Source organism: Apostichopus japonicus, chromosome 5 (assembly GCF_037975245.1).
Source record: "Apostichopus japonicus isolate 1M-3 chromosome 5, ASM3797524v1, whole genome shotgun sequence".
Classification (NCBI taxonomy): domain Eukaryota; kingdom Metazoa; phylum Echinodermata; class Holothuroidea; order Aspidochirotida; family Stichopodidae; genus Apostichopus; species Apostichopus japonicus.
The window spans coordinates 11987131-12007078 of record NC_092565.1 but is presented as its reverse complement, the minus strand read 5'-3'; the positions used below and the strand labels follow the sequence as shown (position 1 = coordinate 12007078).

Below are 19948 nucleotides of genomic sequence, written 5' to 3'. Positions count from 1 at the left end.
ATCCTTGATCTGTCACTGGCTACCCTGTGTATATAATAGGGATCAGCGCTTTAACTATGACTGTTCCTCTTTCTCTTACCGAGGTCTTGGCTATCTTCTACTCCCTCCTTTCTCCTTTTTCTCTTTTTTTCTTCTTCTTCTTTTCCCTTCCTTTCTCTCCTCCTTTTCTTTTTTCCCCCTCCTTTTCCCTTTTTTCTTCTCTTTTTTTCTCTCCTCTTTTTCTTACCCGGGGGGCGCGCGCCCCCAACGCCCCCCCTGGATACGCACCTGTTATATGTATATACATATACACTAACCTGTATAATCCATTCATCATTGCTATCCTCTTTGAAACTTTATACGACAGACAGACTGGAAAACTAATAACAATGCACACATGCAACGTTCATATATCTGGCGAGTATTAACCTTTACCATTTTATGTATACAACCAACGTTAATCACACATCAGGAAGCCAACGAACCTAGCTTTCTTTACTTCCATTCACGTTAGTGATAGTTTGATTTCTAGAGTAATCCTACAGAAGCATAAGCAGAATGTTTCTCTTCTTGTCTCCGTTGACAACATCGCTTTTTTATTACTCTGCCCAATCTTGTCAGATCTATTTAGTAGCCATCCTTCAGATAAAGGGAGATAGTCTTTTACTTGCTATATATCCCTTAATATCTCGACCAATTATATTCATTTACAAGGCGCATAACCAGCCAGCATTATCCCTATCCGAAAAGCCAGTTAGCATTACTGGAGAAGGCCAAAACACCCCGTCAATTTTGGACGGAAAAGAAGGATTTTAATTTAAAATTGCAAAGTTTAGGTAACTTGGAGCTATTTACATTAAAGTCAGTCTGCCCGAGGTGGTTGTACGGGGAATCGTGCAAGTGATACGTTCTATCAATCCATCAATTAATTAGACAAAGATTGTCATTCCATTCCATATGAGAGTCATTATTTATGAGCAGTATATATCCATTGTTTAATCATACCATTGAAGGGCTTTGTGGGTTTTCGTGTTTCCGAATTCATTTGATTTTTTGAGCTTGTCTCTCAGGTCGGACAGTATATATGTGTGTGTGTTTTTATATATTTTTTATATAATTATTTATAAGGATGTAGAAGAGTAGACAGTATAAGTTAGCTTTTTTTCTCATTTTCTTGATTCACAACAGAGCCCTCGGGGTATTTTTTAAACTGTAACTATGGTTTTATTTTCGTTTTGGGGGATTTTTATTATCAAAGCAATATTTCATAAATAAGTTGTTCAATCAATTAACGCGATCGCGTGAGACTGATATTCCTGTTCAAGGACAAATACAATGTTCTCTTTTCTTTCCATTTATATATTTATTTATTTAAATATACTAACAATTTTATCCCCCCCCCCCCCTCCAAACCAAACAAAATGCAAACTTTGTTAAGATTGGGTTCTCTAATTTGATAAGAATCATGTCTGAAAAGAAATGAATCTATTCACTTCTCTGATATTAAATGTTATGAACTTGACTTTCAGTATCAACACAATTGAAACCAATATCAATCATTGTCAAATCACAAGCACATGAATCGCTGAATCGAAATTATGGTAAATATTTTCTTATTTGGATAAGATGCTATTTAACTCGTTTAGTTTACCATTTTACTTTTTGTTTGTTTTTGAATACGCTATACACACGCCAATAATTCTGCAATCCAAAATGACATACATTTGATATATGCAGTAGTGATAGAAAAGAGAAAGGAATTCCATCAACACCTTACGAATAGATGACAGCCACACACTTTACACAGAAGCATACCCCCCCATCAACTCCACTGCCCCCCCTCACCCCGCCACCCAACCCCTCCCGCTAATTTTTTTGTTGGATTGAATGCGGAAAAAGGGCAGAAGACTCGACACGTCCTGGTGTCACCTGCACCGATTGAACTCTTTAAAGGACTATATCTGATCGAGTCTAAAAAGTGCTACCACGTAAAAAGTACAGCTTGACTTCAAATGTATGTTGTTTTATTTTGCTTCAACATGGAGATAATTACAAGCGAAACTATTTTCTCCATTGTACTTTGTTAAGAAAACAGAAAATACGAGTCCGTTGCCTTGAGCAAAACTGTTTTAATGGACTATTCAGCAACTTAATAGTCGTAAAATATGATACTGTTGATTTGAAAATAGTTCAATAGGTGTCTATATATGATAAGTAAACATAACCTATACAAAAGTATAAACCAGAAGGAACTTAACAAAACAATAAAAGAGGTAAAAAAAAAAAACTTCTCTTCAAGTCTTTTATTCCTGAAAGGAAAAAAAGAATTCATTCTGTCTACAAGAAAGTATTTCAGCGGTGAATTCCGATGTTTTTAAACGGCGTCGCATAGCGAGTCAAGAAGTCGTTATTTGATATCAGTGGCACCGATCGATACGCTATTGAGCGCCGTATGGGTATTAACGCCCCAAATTCCGAGATTATCCGCCACCGTAGGGCATTTCAGAAGTATGGTGAATAAATGGAATGTCATTATCTTATTCATTGGTGTTTTACTAAGAATTCTTTTTTTGTGACTTTGATTTGACTTAAATAGAATAAAAAAAAGTCATATTTTGATAACATTTTAAAGTTGATCAAGTAAAGTTTACGTTGACAGTGATAGTGATAGTTTATCAAGATTAGGCCTATATCATACAAACTGGTTTGAGTATAGATTAACGGAGACCCCAAAGTACCTCGGCCCCTAGAACTCTTTTCGAAAATATTTTGCAAAATGAAAACAACAATTATAATCGTAAAAGGGGTACTTGTCGGTTTTTTATGTACATATAAATATATATATATATATATATATATATATATATATATATATATATATATATATATATATATATATAAATATTGGGACCTTCGTCCACTTGGCAGTCGAATGAAAAGTACGAAGTATAACACAATGAAAGTATGACTCTACAAAGGGCATTTTATAAGTTCTAATAACAACTAAAATTCTGTTTTTTTTTTCTCCAAACTTCATATAAATCCGCAGAACATCCTTGAAATGACATTCAACATTATTTGTAGGCCCATAAAACATCAAAAGAGACCATAAAATTCTGATGTTTTTCTATTGAGTTTTTTTCTCAAGAACTGACCTATTGCAGGACTGTTTGTTAGACTAAGTAGTCCAGCCACTTTTAGTGATAAGCCTACGATGTTTAAAAGGCAAAATGTCTCAAAAAATTGACAAGCGGTAAAGGAACATATGCTGGACTGCTGGTAACAGAGCTTAAAAACGGGGTACACAATTTATCAAAATTAATTTCTTGCCAAAACTTTATCCTTTAAATGACGAGAACTGATCATTCGAATCAAGGCAAAATTATCATGAATGAATTTGCTAGAAACTTTACATAATTCAAAAGGAATGCAACTATCATCAAGTTTGCCTTATGGAACTGGTTACTATTATTATGACACAGTACCGATATAGATCGATTGTTCTACATAACAGAACGAGGCCACTGAGGCGGCTAGTTTGTTCCGACGTCATGACTTTCCTGGTCCATTGCAATTATGACCTCAGGAAAATGAGCTTACAAAGCATTCGATTCAATATGAGGATAAATTATTTCACCTTAGTATTGGTCGTTACAATGTAGTCGTATAGGGCCAGTTAGTACAGATTGAAGGTTTGCGTGTGGGTGGGGGGGGTTCTGCTGTAATAGCATCTTTAAAATAATTCATTTCGATTATGTGTACAAAATATTAATTTAAAGACCATATTATTTACACAAACAAATACCCGCGTATTTAGTTACTGAGCAAATTTCAATATATATATATATATATATATATATATATATATGTATATATATATATATATGTATATAGATGAAATAATTTTAGCAAATCTATATCAAATTTAACTCAGATCAGCAAAACTACCACCACCCCATCCCATCTCCACCTCCTACTACCCATCTTGCTTTTTTGCTATGACATCATCATGATAATGGAATAATGATATAGGGCCTAGAATACAACCTATATCTTACTCTTGCACGGCAAAGGTCTGCATTCGAGAGCTTCCTTATTATTCAATTGACTGAAAGTGGAGAAAACCAAACAAGTCAGATATTTTCGCTTTTTTTTTGCGCCGAATAAACTTTTTTTATGACGCTTGACGTATTTTGCATTAATTATTGATGATGCATACAAAATCATCAAAAATAAAGCACACGCTCGACTAACCCTCCATTAATTACCACCAGTATCTTTACGGTCGCACCTCCTAACTATGAATCTTGTTCTCTTAAATTGAGCATGGTCTTAGTTATATTTGTCTCATTTTTACTCATTTTGTTCCAGCAATTCTCTTCCCATCCCGTTTGATGAGAATCCACAAGTTGTCCTAATGCGCCGCCATTCCTCTCTTAACCATGAAAGTGGAATTTTATTCGCCTTTAAAGTCATCGTTTTCGACGACACGCTTGGCTAACGTAATTGCGCTGGGTAATTTCGTTTTCTCCACTTCTTTAGCCCAAATTAAATCAGTGCTCACAAAATTCGATTTGCTTAATGTGTTCGATTCCCAACTTGAAAACCCAGTTTCTTATTCATTAATTTTCCAATGAACCTTTGATAGGTAAAATGGTGGAAAAGTCACGAATACAAGAAATCGGAAGGGCCAATTATAAATTGAAGGTTTGACATGTGAGAAGTGCTCTGTATATATTGTTTAAGCGAGATAGTAAGGTAAAAGCTTGTCATGCAGATATGACAATTGCCTAACGTGCATTCCTTCAGGGGAGAAGCGAAGCCTAAACATTATAGAAAACACGTAGCTTGCTTGTGTAGAATGTTTTATTGTTCACAGAACGGAAGCAAACAAAATGAAAGGAAAATTGAGAGGAATGAAAAGAATTTATTACAGAGTTTGCGCTAGCTTTAATAAATTTGGACCATTCTGTACATAAAGATGTCAAAAAAGAGTGAATTAATTAAGAAAACAAATTACTTATACTCATTATTTATAGGCCTATATAATACAAAAGCCTTTAGTAAAATAATATATCTGACAATCTGATTATATTTCAATCATAAATTTGCAAGTTGTGATCGATGTTATAATATTTTGTTTCATTAAACCTGTTTCCGACATGTTGTAATTAATTAATATGTTAATAATCAGGGAGCTGCTGTGACCTTTTACATTGATATCTGACCTTATATTTTGTGTTGTCATAGTGACCAGTGTCCAATTGTTCAATTGAACGAGGGGAGGTGGGAGGGAGATCGATATTGGTGCATTCATGTAGTTGAAAATATTATTAATATCATACAAACTTATAAATCTACAGATCCATGAAAACATGAAAGCCCATAAATCTCTTACGTTTCAAATGTATAAGTCTGTCTGTCTATCTGTCTATCTGTCCGTACAACATCTCAAAATTCTCTCTTATATTTTTTCCCCCTTTACATTATCTTTGATCGATAATGTTCACGTTTTCTACAGGTGGATGAGTTGTTTGATTCTCCTATTCTGTTTTGTCTTTAAGTTTTTCTTTTTTTATCTTCTTGTACTTCTCATTCTCTGTAGTTTAATTGAATGATTTCTTTCTTTACCTGCCTAACTGTCAGAGAAATAGGGCGTCCTGATACATAGCAAACCGCCGCCAAACGTTAATCAAATCTTTGCTGTTTTCCCCCCTTCAAACGTAGGTAAATAGGGCTCCTTATTTGGCGGGAAAGCGAGAACATTAAGGTCTAGTTTCAGAGCTAACTTAATTATACCACAGCCGAATAGACAATTCTTAATCGTGTCCTCTGTAAATTAGCTTCATAGCTTTCCATCATTTTTTTCTATTACATTTTATCTCAACATCATTATTTTTTAAGTTGTTGGATATTCATTGTATATATAAATATATACCAGGGCATATTTGCGAGCTTCATGTTTGTTATGTCGTAATGGCCAAATTTAGATTCTTACTAATTGGCAGGCTAGATTCATCAATCTCGTTTTGACTTTGGTGATTTATTTATTTATTATTTCCTTCTGTGACTTGTTTGAAACAATAATCACAATTGCTACGTGAATTCGATTTGAATAGACACAGAAAGGGATGGACTGTGAAAGGAGTAAGCGTGTTTTAAAGGCACGTTCTCGTTGGAGAAATAAATAATAAAGATGAGGTTTTAAACTGATGTGGAAGACATACCCATATATTTGTATATTACTCTTTAATCATAACATTTAATTTAACATATCGTTTACTACAAATATGTTTTAACTGACTGATCAGACGATGTTCTGACTATATTTTCCATTGTTTATATATATATATATAAATTTATATATATATATATACATAGCCGATATTAATCAATTTTGTTCAAGGTTCACAGTTCGACAGTGACTTTCCACGTTGTAACCCGTCTTTGGTCATCCGATGTAGAATGTTACATCTTTAACTTTATTGAAAGTTTAAAGTAATTACTTTCTGCCAAAAGCATTATTTTACACATTTGGTTTGGTAAATGCATATCAGTTTTGTCTTTCTTTCATTTTGTTTTTTTCTCCGGTTCTAGACAATTTCTGCTGGACCTATAGTATACCTCACTTTATCTTGTTCTCGTCATAGATAATTTGGTCTGAACTTGCAACTGGTTATGTATACAATTAGTAGAATAAGAAATATTGGTAGCATAGGCGCCACAGGTACTATAAGGGCACACTTCTCTAATATTTCACTAAACGTCTTAGTTTCCGACAGTTTCTCACGAAATACAAGAATAAAATAATTATAAAGTGTTTATAGAAATGCATTTTGCTCAAATTCATCTTATTGCAAAATACATAGGCATATCCTGTCCATACATGTGCAACCGTAGCAAATTGTATACTGTTAAGGGATCCAAAAACCTGCTCATATTACCCCCCCCCCCCCACCATCTTCCTCCACCGACCCAACCATCTTTTTAATGCAAATCTTTCTAATATATTTTACGATGTGAGGTATGCAGTCGTCATTTATTTCTGTCATGGCTAATTACTCAAGAAAGAGAATTTTGTTACCTGTTCGTGTGTGATTTGAAGTTTTGCCCAAAACCCTCTCAATTACTAACTTAGATCATTTTTTAATTGGGCTTATTCCAAGAACCATATTGAAGGTCTAACCTCCATATGGCAGGAAGGAAAATATCATAACAGCGACTCCACCGTGTTGATTTAACTGGGGGCGTAATTTCAGTCTTTAGTAAAAACAAAGACTAATTTGTTCGTATTGGATATTAATAACACCCCAACAGATATCACAACCAAGGTTAAACTATATAACACACGATATAAAAGTATCGATAATGATGACAACCGAAATATATTAAAATAATATATTTTTTGAAATATAAAATTATAGGTAATGGACATATTCCCGATATGAATTACAACGAGATAATCCTTTAATTGGTTTTACTTGCGAGGACTTTAGACGTTGTGAAAAGTCCTTCCTCCCCACCCCCCGACCCACCCCTAATTTATATATCTAGGCACTTTCTGACATCATCTTCATTTTTGCAGCTTTTCTTTGCACCTTTCTTTGCTGTAGTTATTACACACACACACGCACACACACATATAAATATATATACATATAAATATATATATATATATATATATATATTTATATATATATATATAAATATATATATATATTCATATATACATATATATATATATATATATATATATATATATATATATATATATATATATATATAATTCGGTAACTCATTAAGTTTACAGTTTACTAAAAATCGACCAAATATTCTAACATAACAGCTCCCGAAAAGTGTTCCCCTGAATTCTTCGCCCTAAATAAGTTAAAGCCGATCACACGTTCTTACTATTATAATATATTGTAGAATAAATAACCCGAATATCAAACTTTCTTCTACAAACTAATCGTAGCAAGTTATCAGATATCTACTGTATTCAAGGTTGAAACCATTATCACAACACACTCGGGGTTATTTTGTAACTGAATTGACATTTCTATGTTTAATATTTTTCAGCCATGCGACGGAGCAAAGTAGGACAACAATAATTAAGCCGTTGTATCATTGGTTGAGTGAAGCCAATCGAATCGCGTCTACGACAGATCGACATGACGTCACGACTTGATTGACCAATCAATCGTGTGTCATATTAACTTGTTCCCCTGCTACGTGTTAAATTATATTGGAGCGATATAATGAAAATTGCGAAAAAAAATGTTAAGAAGTTTGTATACCGACACAAACAGAACTTCTCGGATTTACAAAATAGTAATAAATGAGCATATTTACGCTCAGACTCTCATTACTGGCTAATAACTTTCCGTCGCTACAAGTGGCTGATATTACCGCGAAACTCGACGACAGAGAAACATGATTTTTTGAAATATTGTTCGGCGAACGGTTGGTCTAAGCAAAAATTGATTTTTGAATTTCTAATTGCAGAAAATAGAGAACTTCTTATCAGTAAGAAAAAATGCCTGTTTTTTCTTCTTTTAATCGGTGACTATTCGTTATGGAATAGTGTTAACGGCAGGTACACCAAACAACTGTTTGTAACCAGTATTTTTTAACTTTATGTGAAGTGTGGTATGGTATATAATCCAATTTTTTTTTATCTGATACAATGAGTACGACTATTGTAGAACGTGAGCCGGGGTCCCCTCCGCCGACTCCTAAACCGGTGAAATCGCGGCCTAGTTCCTTCAGCATTGAAAGTTTGGTTTCTAAAGATAAAGACGATAGACCAGAAAGATCCATCCCCGCAAGGATTAGATCACCATGTTCCGTGGGTTCTGTTTCACCGACCCGTGACCAAGCGCCATCAAGATCATCATCATCACCACAATCGATTCTGAATTCACCCAACGCCTCTCCGACCAGCACACCACCCTCCTTTTCTCTACCTATATTTTCAAGACCGGATCCCAGGACTGCGCTCTCCAGTCATATTTTCGCGAATCAACTCAGTACTTCGCATCTTCTTGGTGGTGGTGAACTTCGTAACCATGACAACGGACTCATCGGCCACTCTCTGAAGGATCCTTTCCCACTCGGTATGAACTTTTTGTCGAAAGGAGCAGAATTAATGAACCTAAGCTTGAAGCATCAGCTTGAAACAGTAGGTCAGTCAATCACTTTGGGTCACAGACACCCACACCCCGGCTTAGCCATCCCGCAACCTCTTACGCCATCCTCCCATCACGACGATCACCAAGAAATCCTACATAGGAGTGCAAGCGACACGGGGCGACTCTTCGCGACAGACCACGCTCATAGAGCCGCGACTTTTCTACCCCAAGGAGCCACCCACCTTGGAAGAGGCGCAATTTTCAACCCCATCAACGGGATACCACCAGGGCTCAAACGTGAACAGGGGTATGGGGTGTACCCGTGGTTGATGGCCAGGAACAGAATATTAGCTGGCCATGGGAGATACCCAGGTAAGAATCATCACCTGCATCGTTTATAAAGTAAACAAATCTAACCGAACGGGGCAGTGTACTTAACAAGGCATTATGCGACTTATATTGTGCCAGGCTTGTAATTTGACATTGCGTAAGTGCACAAACTGAATAGTTGAACATTGTCATGGCATTCCATTACCTGATAAATCAGCTGTATATAGACTATTGTAAAAGACTGAAATTTTGTTCTCTTTCTTTGCTTTATTCGAAAATAAAATTAAGGGGAAAAAATTCTTTTGGGTCTCGTAGCCTTAGGTAAGAATCGTAAGAAGTGTAGGAACAGGCGCTCCACTTTCCCACCCGGCCACCTCACAAAAAATGTCTTATAAATGTAGTAATTCCAGAACAGAATCGAATGAATTGGAAAGAAAGAAAAATAGCTGTTTAGATTAAAGATTGGTTAAGCAACTTTTGATTTTGATAACATTTCTCGAGTCCATTCCACATCAGCAATGCACCGTATAACTCGTTAGCTTGGCTACAGCCAAAAGTTGCATTTCAAGTCGTGAAGATGAAAAACGATAGCTAAAAATAATGTTTTGAACGTTTTTTCCCAATTTTCTTTTTGTTTTGTGATAAATGCTAATATTAAAAAGGGTTAGTGAGACAAAATATTGAAATTCCTTTATTCATTGCTTAACTTATTAATCTAGGCGAAATCTAAGAGAATTATTTTTCTTTGGCCAGTTTAAAATCTTATACTAAACAATACTAACAAATTTAATATTGTTGACCAAGCAACAACAACAACAGTAATAATACTTAGAACCATATAACTGCTTAATTACACCTTCAAAAACTGTGGGAATTTCCCAACGCAAGTTTTCGCTTGCTATGTTCTCTGTTTATTCTGATGGCTTTCTTTGAAGTTTCATCTGATTCCACTAAAGACTTACGGAGTTAATCCGACGGATTAAAAAACCTGGGTTATCAACCGATGCACGCAGAGAACTCAGTAACTACTGTTAATCTTAATACTATATTCTTTTGAATAAATAAAACCAAAATAAGTTTTGATGAAAGAGCTCGCCTCTTTATGATCTAATTCATTATATTTCTTTTATCCAAGTTATAAAAAAATCATTCCATCGAGTGCAATTGGAATACACAGATTGATCAAAAGCTTCTGCCCATAAGCTTTTTGATCTTTTAAAAAAAATCTGTAATTCTTAATTCTGTTTTGATATTGTACAATCGACAAACGGCGGAACGTATTCTTCGAACGTCATTCTTGTATGAGATATTTTTTTACTTTTTTTTACAAAATAGAAAACAAATTTTCAATGTAAAAATAAATCAATAAAATATTAACCAATATTTCCTTGCAGAATTGCATGCATTCTACAAAATGAAAAAAAAAAATTAAATAAATAAATAAAAGAATAATAATGATAAAGACCTGCTTGAGATAATATTAAACAAAGAGCCATTGTGTGGTATATGGTGCATGCAGAAAGCGAATTGAAAACCGTTCGATTTTCTTCGTCGCTATATTCTCCATTAGGATTTTCAAATATTATCTATATGTTTGGTTCATTAATCCTCTCCATTTAGCTCATATACATATTTGTGTACACTTACTGTATATTAGGTTAAGTACACGGTGTTGGAAAAGACGAAGATTATTTATACTCATAAGGAACAAAAATTTATATTAGGTTGACTGTTTTATATATGATAGTGTGTATGTATATATGTATATATTTGTATGTATTGTATATATATGTGTATGTATTTTTATATATGTATGAATGTATATGTGTTTGTAGGTATTTGTGTATATTTAGACCTACATTTATATATTTGAATATATATATACAAATACATACATACAAACATACATAAGAAGAGATGGAGAGAATAATTGCGGGCAAATAAAAGACTTAAATAGAACATTTAAAATTATTAAAAGCAGTCAGTATGTGACTGTTAATCCGATGTACACATACAATGGTTTAAAACAATGCACAATGGAACAAGATTGTTCTTACTTGATAAATACAACCACTTAATTTTTTACCATGCCTGCATCAATCTTAACTAATCGTTTTGCAGCTGTGCCACCTTATATGTATCAGTGGAGTTGGAGGGGCAGGGCGTATGCTACCTGTGTAAAGCAGTCTTTCAACCTCACAGTATTCATTAGCAGATTTAATAGCCTAAATATACCTCAGAATGCACCATTTGACGCCTAATCTTTTAACAAATTCCAGGGGAATTGATCTTCCCCTTCCGTTACATGGGAGTCGGCTTCAACGACAGCCAGGGCCAAACCCCCTCTTTCTTATAATGTCCTTCATTAGTCTCTGGCCCCTTCGTAAAGGTTCATGCTCCTACCTTTATAAGTTGGGGTAACTTATAATATCCATCCCCGTCCACCCCTGCTCCATCCCCCACCTATAGAATCCCATATGCGCCACTGTAAACTCATATCTTTACATTTTGAAAGCGGTGTCATACCATATGAAAAAGAATCCCATTCAACTTTCGTCTGTAAAATCCCGCAAAACAACAGCGGTGATTTTTTTTTTTTTAAATCTAAATATTACCTTCTATACATATATATGACTCTTATAAACACAGAAAATTCCCAGGAAACTAAAAATAATATTCGATAAGGTAAAAGAAAAACTTGGGCAAGAACGTTGGTCGAAATTAAAAACAAACCGACCTCACAAAGGAAAAGTGTTTTCTTCCACACGACTTCAAAAATTAATTCCAGTCATATAGTTTGTTCCCTACATGATTTGGCCTCTTAATTGTTCTTTAATTCGCGATACGGTTATGTGATGGAATCTATATCAACTTTATTAAAATGTTTACTAAAAAAAAAGGAGGATTTATGTAGTCAGATGAATGACTCAGAAAAACAAACATTACTTACCCAAACTAGATAACAGAATATATTTATCATAATGTAACCTCGAACCACTATAAGTAAATATTATTTTCCTTTTTTAAGAATGATCGAGTATGTTCTTTGTCCATTACTAAACATTGCCTTCTTCAATCGACTAAAGCAGGGGCGGGCAACGTTTTTATTACTTGGGTTCCAACATTTATGAAGTCTGGTGTCCTGACGGGCCGGACTAACCTTGAAACAGGTTCTCCCAATAAACAACCCCACCCCCTCCCCACAGCCCGCATATTAACTGTGAAATTTCAGTTATCAAATTAATGAATGAAAAAAGAAAGGAATTCCAAAATTCGTCAGGAATGCAAATGAGTGAAAGTCAGATTCTGATTGCTGGCATGAAAGTGCCATTAACAACTCATAAAAACACGAGTTTTCAAAACCTAACCTGAAAACCATACAGGAAGCGGAAAAAAAGAAAACGCCCAAAATGCGATGAATTTTTGGGAGACTTTGATTTTGAAGATTGTTTTTTTTTTATTTTCTAAAACTTTTTACCTTCTGTTTTGTATGTGTGCAATATTCCTAAAGGTCCGGGGCCAGTTAAAAGCTGCCAGATTTTGCCCCCCGGGTGGCGGGTATCCCCCTCCCCCCCTGGTGTAACGGATGATAAATGTGTACATAATAAAAGAAGACGTAGAAGAAGAAGAAAATACTAAGAAATAAATTGACGTTATACTGCTCTCCAAATAAACAAGTGTTTTAGTCTTTATTGGCGTAAAAACTACCACATTTAATAGTTTTGATAAATGGATCAGATATTAGAAAAATTGATCGCATTTTAAACACATATCATTTGAAAAGAAAATGGCCAAAGTAAAAAAAAAAAAAAATTTAAAGTACATTCGTGACAGTATCCTTGATTCAATAATTGATTTTTAAACCATAAGCGCAAAAGGATAATATTGAAAACATCAACCATTTATGATATTTACAGTAATATTTTGATTTCTTTTCCCTTCCTTGTTCTAGTTTTGCTGCTTTTATTTTCCGACCTTGTTTCATATTTTATCATTAAAGAAAAGGTCGGTCTTTTAGAGAGGCAAAATAAATAAATAACAAAATAATATAATAGTTTCGAGAAACACATAATGTAAATTGAGAGAGTAAGAGAAAAAAAAAAAAACGTTTTCAAAGAAAGTTCATTGTGTAATTCTATTTAGAAGAAAATTTTCATTTTGAATTTTTGTAAGACTAAGAATACTTAAACCAGTATATAGAATGTTTAAACTGTAACAATCCCACTACAAATTTGTTAACCCTTGAAAATTAGCAGACAACCGTTTCCAAATGTTGTTACCCCTAATTTGCATTCATCTTTTGATGACATCACCCCGTAAAACAAAACTAGTCAAGACTTTTCCAGGTTAGATGAGCACCTTTCTGACCTTGTCCTGATTTAAAAAAAAAAAAACTATCAATAAATTTGGTTACTTTCACCGAGAAACAAAAACAAAGATAAAATGATCTTCAAATAGAGATCTCCTTACATTTGTCTTAGAAATTTGATTTCTAATTTTCGTAAACTAATAAATTTCGATTGTTATTACGTCATAACAAGTCTTCCACATCTTATTCGATTCTTATATTCTTGTGGATCATAGAAACACACAGAGAGAGAAAAAGAGAGGCAGAAAAAAGAGTGACAATCTTAATTTCGACATTTTAAGGTTGGATCGTTGTGAAAAAATATATATTATTCGGTAAATGTAAGGACTAACTTCTGTATGTTCATTTGAAGGACGAATTATTAGCAAAGATAAGCACATGCATGGAAGAAAGATTTTTTTTTTATCGAGGGAAGAAAGAAAGTTTTTTTGTTGTTGAATGGAACGAGCACGGAATATATTCAGGACTTGTCCCCAATGATTCAACATAGTAACCCATCTCTGTATTGTATCGATCCGAGTGTCTCATTATTAGCGTTGTTTACCTGAAACGATGTAATTGTCTTAAGAGGAGACAGCTATTGAGCCAATTAAGTTCCCGAGAGAGCACAATTAGCCGGCAGGTGTAGGCTTGTGATTGAATTAAACTATCAGTTACCTTATGCTTCGAATAGCATCCAATGCATCACGATAAGAAACCGGTGCGCCTATCTGAATTAAATTGAACGCAAACTTGGGAGTTTTCTTTTCTCTAAAACACATCGTGCTAAGTAGGAGAGAAAGGTTCCCCAAAACGGTTAATTACTTACCATATATACTGGCTAGAAGCGTGAAATTTCAAATTTCGCAAGGAAAAAAAAAAAAAGAAGAAGCGAAAGAAAACTATAGATAGAGAGCAGCTACTGGGTAAATTTGTACCATGCTTTGTATATTGGAGAAATTTTCTGCGTTTTACTAAAATAGTAAAAAAAAAAAAAAAAAAAATGGCGAATTTACTCGCTTGGAGGACTCACAGAAATTAATGTCAAAATTTCAATCTTCCTAACATTTTTTTGAGGTAACTATAGGTAAGTATGTGTAAGTGCTGGAACCCAAGACAAAACATGGCAAATTAATACTCATTGTAGCTATATCAAATTAGAAAGCAATGTGTAGTCTCTAAAAATAACTCAAAGTTACGTCGCCCTGAAACTCAATATAGATTATAAAACAATGACTTATAGTTAATAGAATATACGAAAAGTAATAACTTGCAGAAATAAAATATATGAATATATAATTAAGTATATAAATATATCAGTTTTAACCCCCATCCCCCCCCCCCCTTCGAATAAAAGTAGAAGAAAAAGATGAAATTTGCTCAGATAACACCTTCCCACAAATAATGAAAATATGACACAACACAACGTCAGTGTATGGTATACAGAGAGAGAGAGAGAGAGAGTACCTTTGATATCAACTTTTGATATACCAAGAATGTCATACAAGTATGTTATGTTTGATATATAATTTATATACTTAACTACAGAAATATGAAACACAGACCTCTATATTCTAATTTTTATTAATTTTACATTTTTGATGTGTCTGATTGCTAAGAAAAGTGAAAATAGTTTGCAAGCATTTTTATTTTTTTTATTTTTATGACAGGTCCAGAATTTCCGCATGCGGCCTTTTTGTTCCATCCTCCGTTCAGAAAACCAAAACGAATCAGGACTGCTTTTTCACCCTCTCAGCTTCTTCGACTTGAGCAAGCCTTTGAGAAGAACCATTACGTAGTTGGAGCAGAACGAAAACAACTTGCAGCAAGTTTAAACCTCACAGAGACGCAGGTAAGAAACAACTGCAAAATAATCTCTTGTCACGATTCAGTGACTTTGACCGTGGAGAGGGGGTGGGGGAGGGGGAAAGATGGGAGTGTTACAATAAGTCACCATTTCCCTTCAAGAATCTCATAACGCCTCTGCTTCCTATTGTCTAAAAGGGCCTCCGAAGAGAATGATTGTCTGGGAGCAATTCCCTGCAAGAGATACCAAGTTTGCTGTTTTTGTGTTCTGCAAAACTGAATAATGGGACTATAGGAGATGCATGTGCTGCCCTATGCTACCCTAGGGCTCCAATTAGGGTGTGAATCGGGTACTGCAGACTCACGTCTAATATTTTAGCTGGTTTCGATCCGAAAAGGACGAAAGTGCGATTATTGGTTTGGCATTAAGTAACTATTGTGCGTTGATGTTATCAAAAACCTTTTGTGGTATTTTGGTTATAGAAGTTGGCAAAGTTAAATATATTCAAAAAGAAACTTCGCCGAGTTAGAACAGCTTGATTGGTATTCTTCTTCATTCAGATTTGTTCTTGTTTTCGACGAAAATAATTAAAATTTATTTATTTCAGCAATTTCTTAATTTGATAACCATCTTTGGTTTCTGTTCCTTCCATTCTATGACAACGTTCTTCTTGTCTGAAATTATAGAATGAAAATACCGCCCTCACTTCACGTTGACATTTAGTCACTACCATGTTCTATAGCAGAATAAGTAAAGAATAAAATGGTTACACGTGTTAATGTCATTCACTTGATCATAACATAAAATCGAAAGATGTCAATCAAACCTATAATTTTCTCTTAAAACCCTTTTTTTTTTTATTAACATGTAATGATTATGTTCATGTTTCCTTGTTTTTATAACATTCATGAAAATAGAAGGGGGATTTAATCCATATTAAAGTCATACCTTTGCCATGATATATTTGAAAACTAGTATGTTCCTTAAATGAAAGGGTTTCTTTTACGCATAGCTAATCCGTAGCATGCACATGTATAAGTGCAGCTGTATAGATCCTTCACTGTGAAATGGGAAATGACCCGAACTTATGTTGGAATTATGGGATATGAAGGATCCCTCTATAGACGTCTTGCCTTATTCAAAAATTGGTTCGAAAAGTGGCTTACTTATAATTAGGATCACGTCGAAGTTTTGGCAAAGAGTTTTAACACAATTTTAATGATTTTAAAGATTATCTCATGTATATATGTCTTTACACATATACTCAGATGTTACAGAAGCTTGTGGTCAAAATATCTTCTACATACGACGAAAAGGTAATTCGTTAGTGAATGCTACGTGTTTTATAGGAATTGGTTTGCAGGGGAAACAGTCACATAACCATGGAGATATTACGTAATAGCTCCATGATATAATCATGTCCTTGAAACTTACACCAAATATTGCACATTGAGATGTTATAATAAGCAGTACGAAACTAAAAAGATTCCTTTCTCTTTGACTTCACAGGTAAAAGTATGGTTTCAAAACAGAAGAACAAAATACAAACGTATAAAAGCGGAAGAAGAAGGAGAAAAAGAAGCTTCACGGGCACCTAGCAACAGCAAAGACTCTCATCATGTGGCAAAATGGCGCATGGAGACACAACAGGACTTATCAGACAGCTGTGAGTGATTGTCTGAGGTAGACGAGCAACGCCCTCTATTCCTGAAATGACAATTTGTTTTTTTATACGGAGATAAAGTCATGTAAAGTAAAGGCGATTTACCGTCTGTGTCGTCTGACAAGTAATCTTATAGTCCTATATTGCCGATGGAACTATTACGTCACGTTGAGCCATCGTTCATTATTTTCGATTGTGCACGACACTACTGACGACAAAGAGTACGTGGAAGCCGTGCAGCGTACTTATGCAGGATGAGGAGTTACATGTGTTACAAATATAATGTGCTTGTTCGGAAGGAACGTGTTCAAAACGTACTTAATTCACGACTCTCAAATAACATGACATATTTTTTTTTGTATGTGACAGATGCCGAAGTTACCGGTTTGATAATTGGTTGGAAATGTATGTTTAAATCAAATTGATGATAGGTTCTGTGTTATTCTCACAGCGTTTATCTACTTTATTGGTTACATGGGTCACGTGATAATATCAATTAATTGCAAACAACCACAATAATGGACACAGAAAGCTTTACATTTTACAGTAATGCATCGATGGTAACTTATCTTGATATAGATCATGTGACCTGGTTTTAACTAAGATCCTTATATAGTTATAATAAGTAGGTATTCCAATGCTACCTCGATACAAGGTGTCTCCCTTCCTCCCATCCCCCCCCCCCTCTCCATCTCGCGTCCAAACTCAGTATAATGTATATAAACCGTTGGTTCAAGATAAATATTTAGGCTACAGTACCCTTCCTTTTTCCTCGAAGGACCAACCCCCCTCTCGCTTCCCCCTCTCATTGACTAAAATCCTGTTCTTTAATATACAGTACCGTCTTGCATGCATTTTCAATGCACGGTGTTGAAACAAATCGTCTAAACACATTAATATGTGATACAGTGAATAATGTGAACTGAAATAAACATTGCACTATATTTCTGTTAACGTACTAACTGATGTCAGTTTAAAAAAAAAACGGAAAATGATGACTTTTGACAGATTGTTAGATTTTACGAGGAATAATTTCAAAGGTTTTATAATCACGTGTATTGTCGTTACGTAATGATTACATAACAGTTTTCATCTCATCACTATATTTTGTTTTCTCTCGATAAAGCAACCAGTTCACATGCTAATAATTTACGGAATTATTGTATTATAATATATATGTTAAACAATAACGATTATATAATGTTATAATACTGGTATTTATTCATACAGACTTGAAATACAATATAAGTGTACGCTAACTATATTTACCGACCGGAATATAATACGGTAGATAGTTACACGTGTACTACATAGGGTGGATATATATACCAAAGTGGGTAATAACGCAGTGGCACAAAATCTTTCTTTTCCACTTGGATAAAGCAATGAAACCCACCCCACCTCTCCCACCCCTTCCCTCGATCCCTTAATCCACCTCCCAATAGTAAACTGAAATAGTTCATTCCTCCAAAGCACTTTGTAACTTTTTGTTTCTGTTTTTGGAAGGTGTTTTATCATATATCGTAACTGGTATACTGTAAGGCGATGTGTCAACATTTTGTCTGTAGATAACATAACAATAAAATATGAAATGTTTTGCTCGCTAATTTCGTTAAATCCTTCTAAATGGTTCGTGAGATTAAATGCACCGTAACGAACCCATTTTGCTACATTTGCGTTCCAACATTTGGAATTTAAAAAAAAATCTCTACTCTCACATTTGATTCGTTCTTTTCCTTTTTTTTTATAGTTTTCATATCGCAATGAATGGATGAAACAGGTTTGGTGTTCTCTTGGCATGTATTCCCTATAGTCAGTTTATGGACCTATATTGATATATACACTCATATTAATATACATGTAGGATAATTTACAATAATGGTTTTTTAGTTATTTAATATTAAGGCAATTCTAGAGTTATACTTTGAAAACTATCTTCTGTGTAAGGAAAAAAAATATTTGAAGGGGGGAAAAAGTGTTTTCAATGATCATTATGAGTAGCAAAAGCATTTTGAATAATAATTCAAATTTGCCGTAAAAGATTAATTTCGAAAATAAGTAGATATTTTTTATTTTTTTTTTATATCAATTCATCAAACTTATGAAACTAGTTCTGTTCTGATTTCTTGAAATGATTTTTATTTGGGGTAATAAAAAAAAATATGAAAAACCTTTAAGACATAGTATGAATGAAGTTGAACTAAAAAATATTCTTGGCAAACTCGAGTACAAATCAGTGTACAAACGCTACACTAGTAGCAACCGTTTTCAATATTTCATGTCAATAAGTGATGAAGTAAATTTTATGTAATTTTTTAAAATGATTTTGTTGAAAATGTAATGTTAAAATATTTTGATCATTGTTATTACTATGGATATAACATTAGAACATGAATATCACAGAAATATTAAGGTATTGAAGAAATGGGTTGGGTTTAACATCAAATATTGTCTGGTAACATAGCAACGGTGATTTGTAAGATATTCATTATACTTGTATATATAATCTATCTGTAATATCGACAAAATATCTTGTTGAATATTTGGTAAGAAATTGATTAAAATAAATCTTTAATATAAAAAACAAATGCATAGTCCTTTTTTTAAAAGGCTGACTTTTGGCAGCATTTTAGTATTGATATGTTATATTCCAAGAAAATAGAAAACTCAAAGCTCTTGATGTGTTTTCA

At 34.0% G+C, this 19948-nt stretch overlaps 2 protein-coding genes across 4 annotated transcripts in view; one reads left to right on the top strand and one right to left on the bottom strand.

The window, feature by feature from the left end:
• The window catches only part of LOC139967669 (CCA tRNA nucleotidyltransferase 1, mitochondrial-like), a 74320-nt gene that overhangs the window by 28039 nt on the left and 26333 nt on the right, over positions 1-19948 (bottom strand). The gene's annotated exons all lie outside the window — the stretch shown is intronic.
• On the top strand, positions 8262-19628 carry LOC139967663 (uncharacterized). Its single transcript, XM_071971647.1, has 3 exons — positions 8262-9482; positions 15459-15640; positions 17105-19628. The coding sequence occupies exons 1-3, from the start codon at positions 8666-8668 to the stop codon at positions 17267-17269; spliced, it is 1164 nt and encodes a 387-aa protein (XP_071827748.1). The 5' UTR covers positions 8262-8665; the 3' UTR covers positions 17270-19628.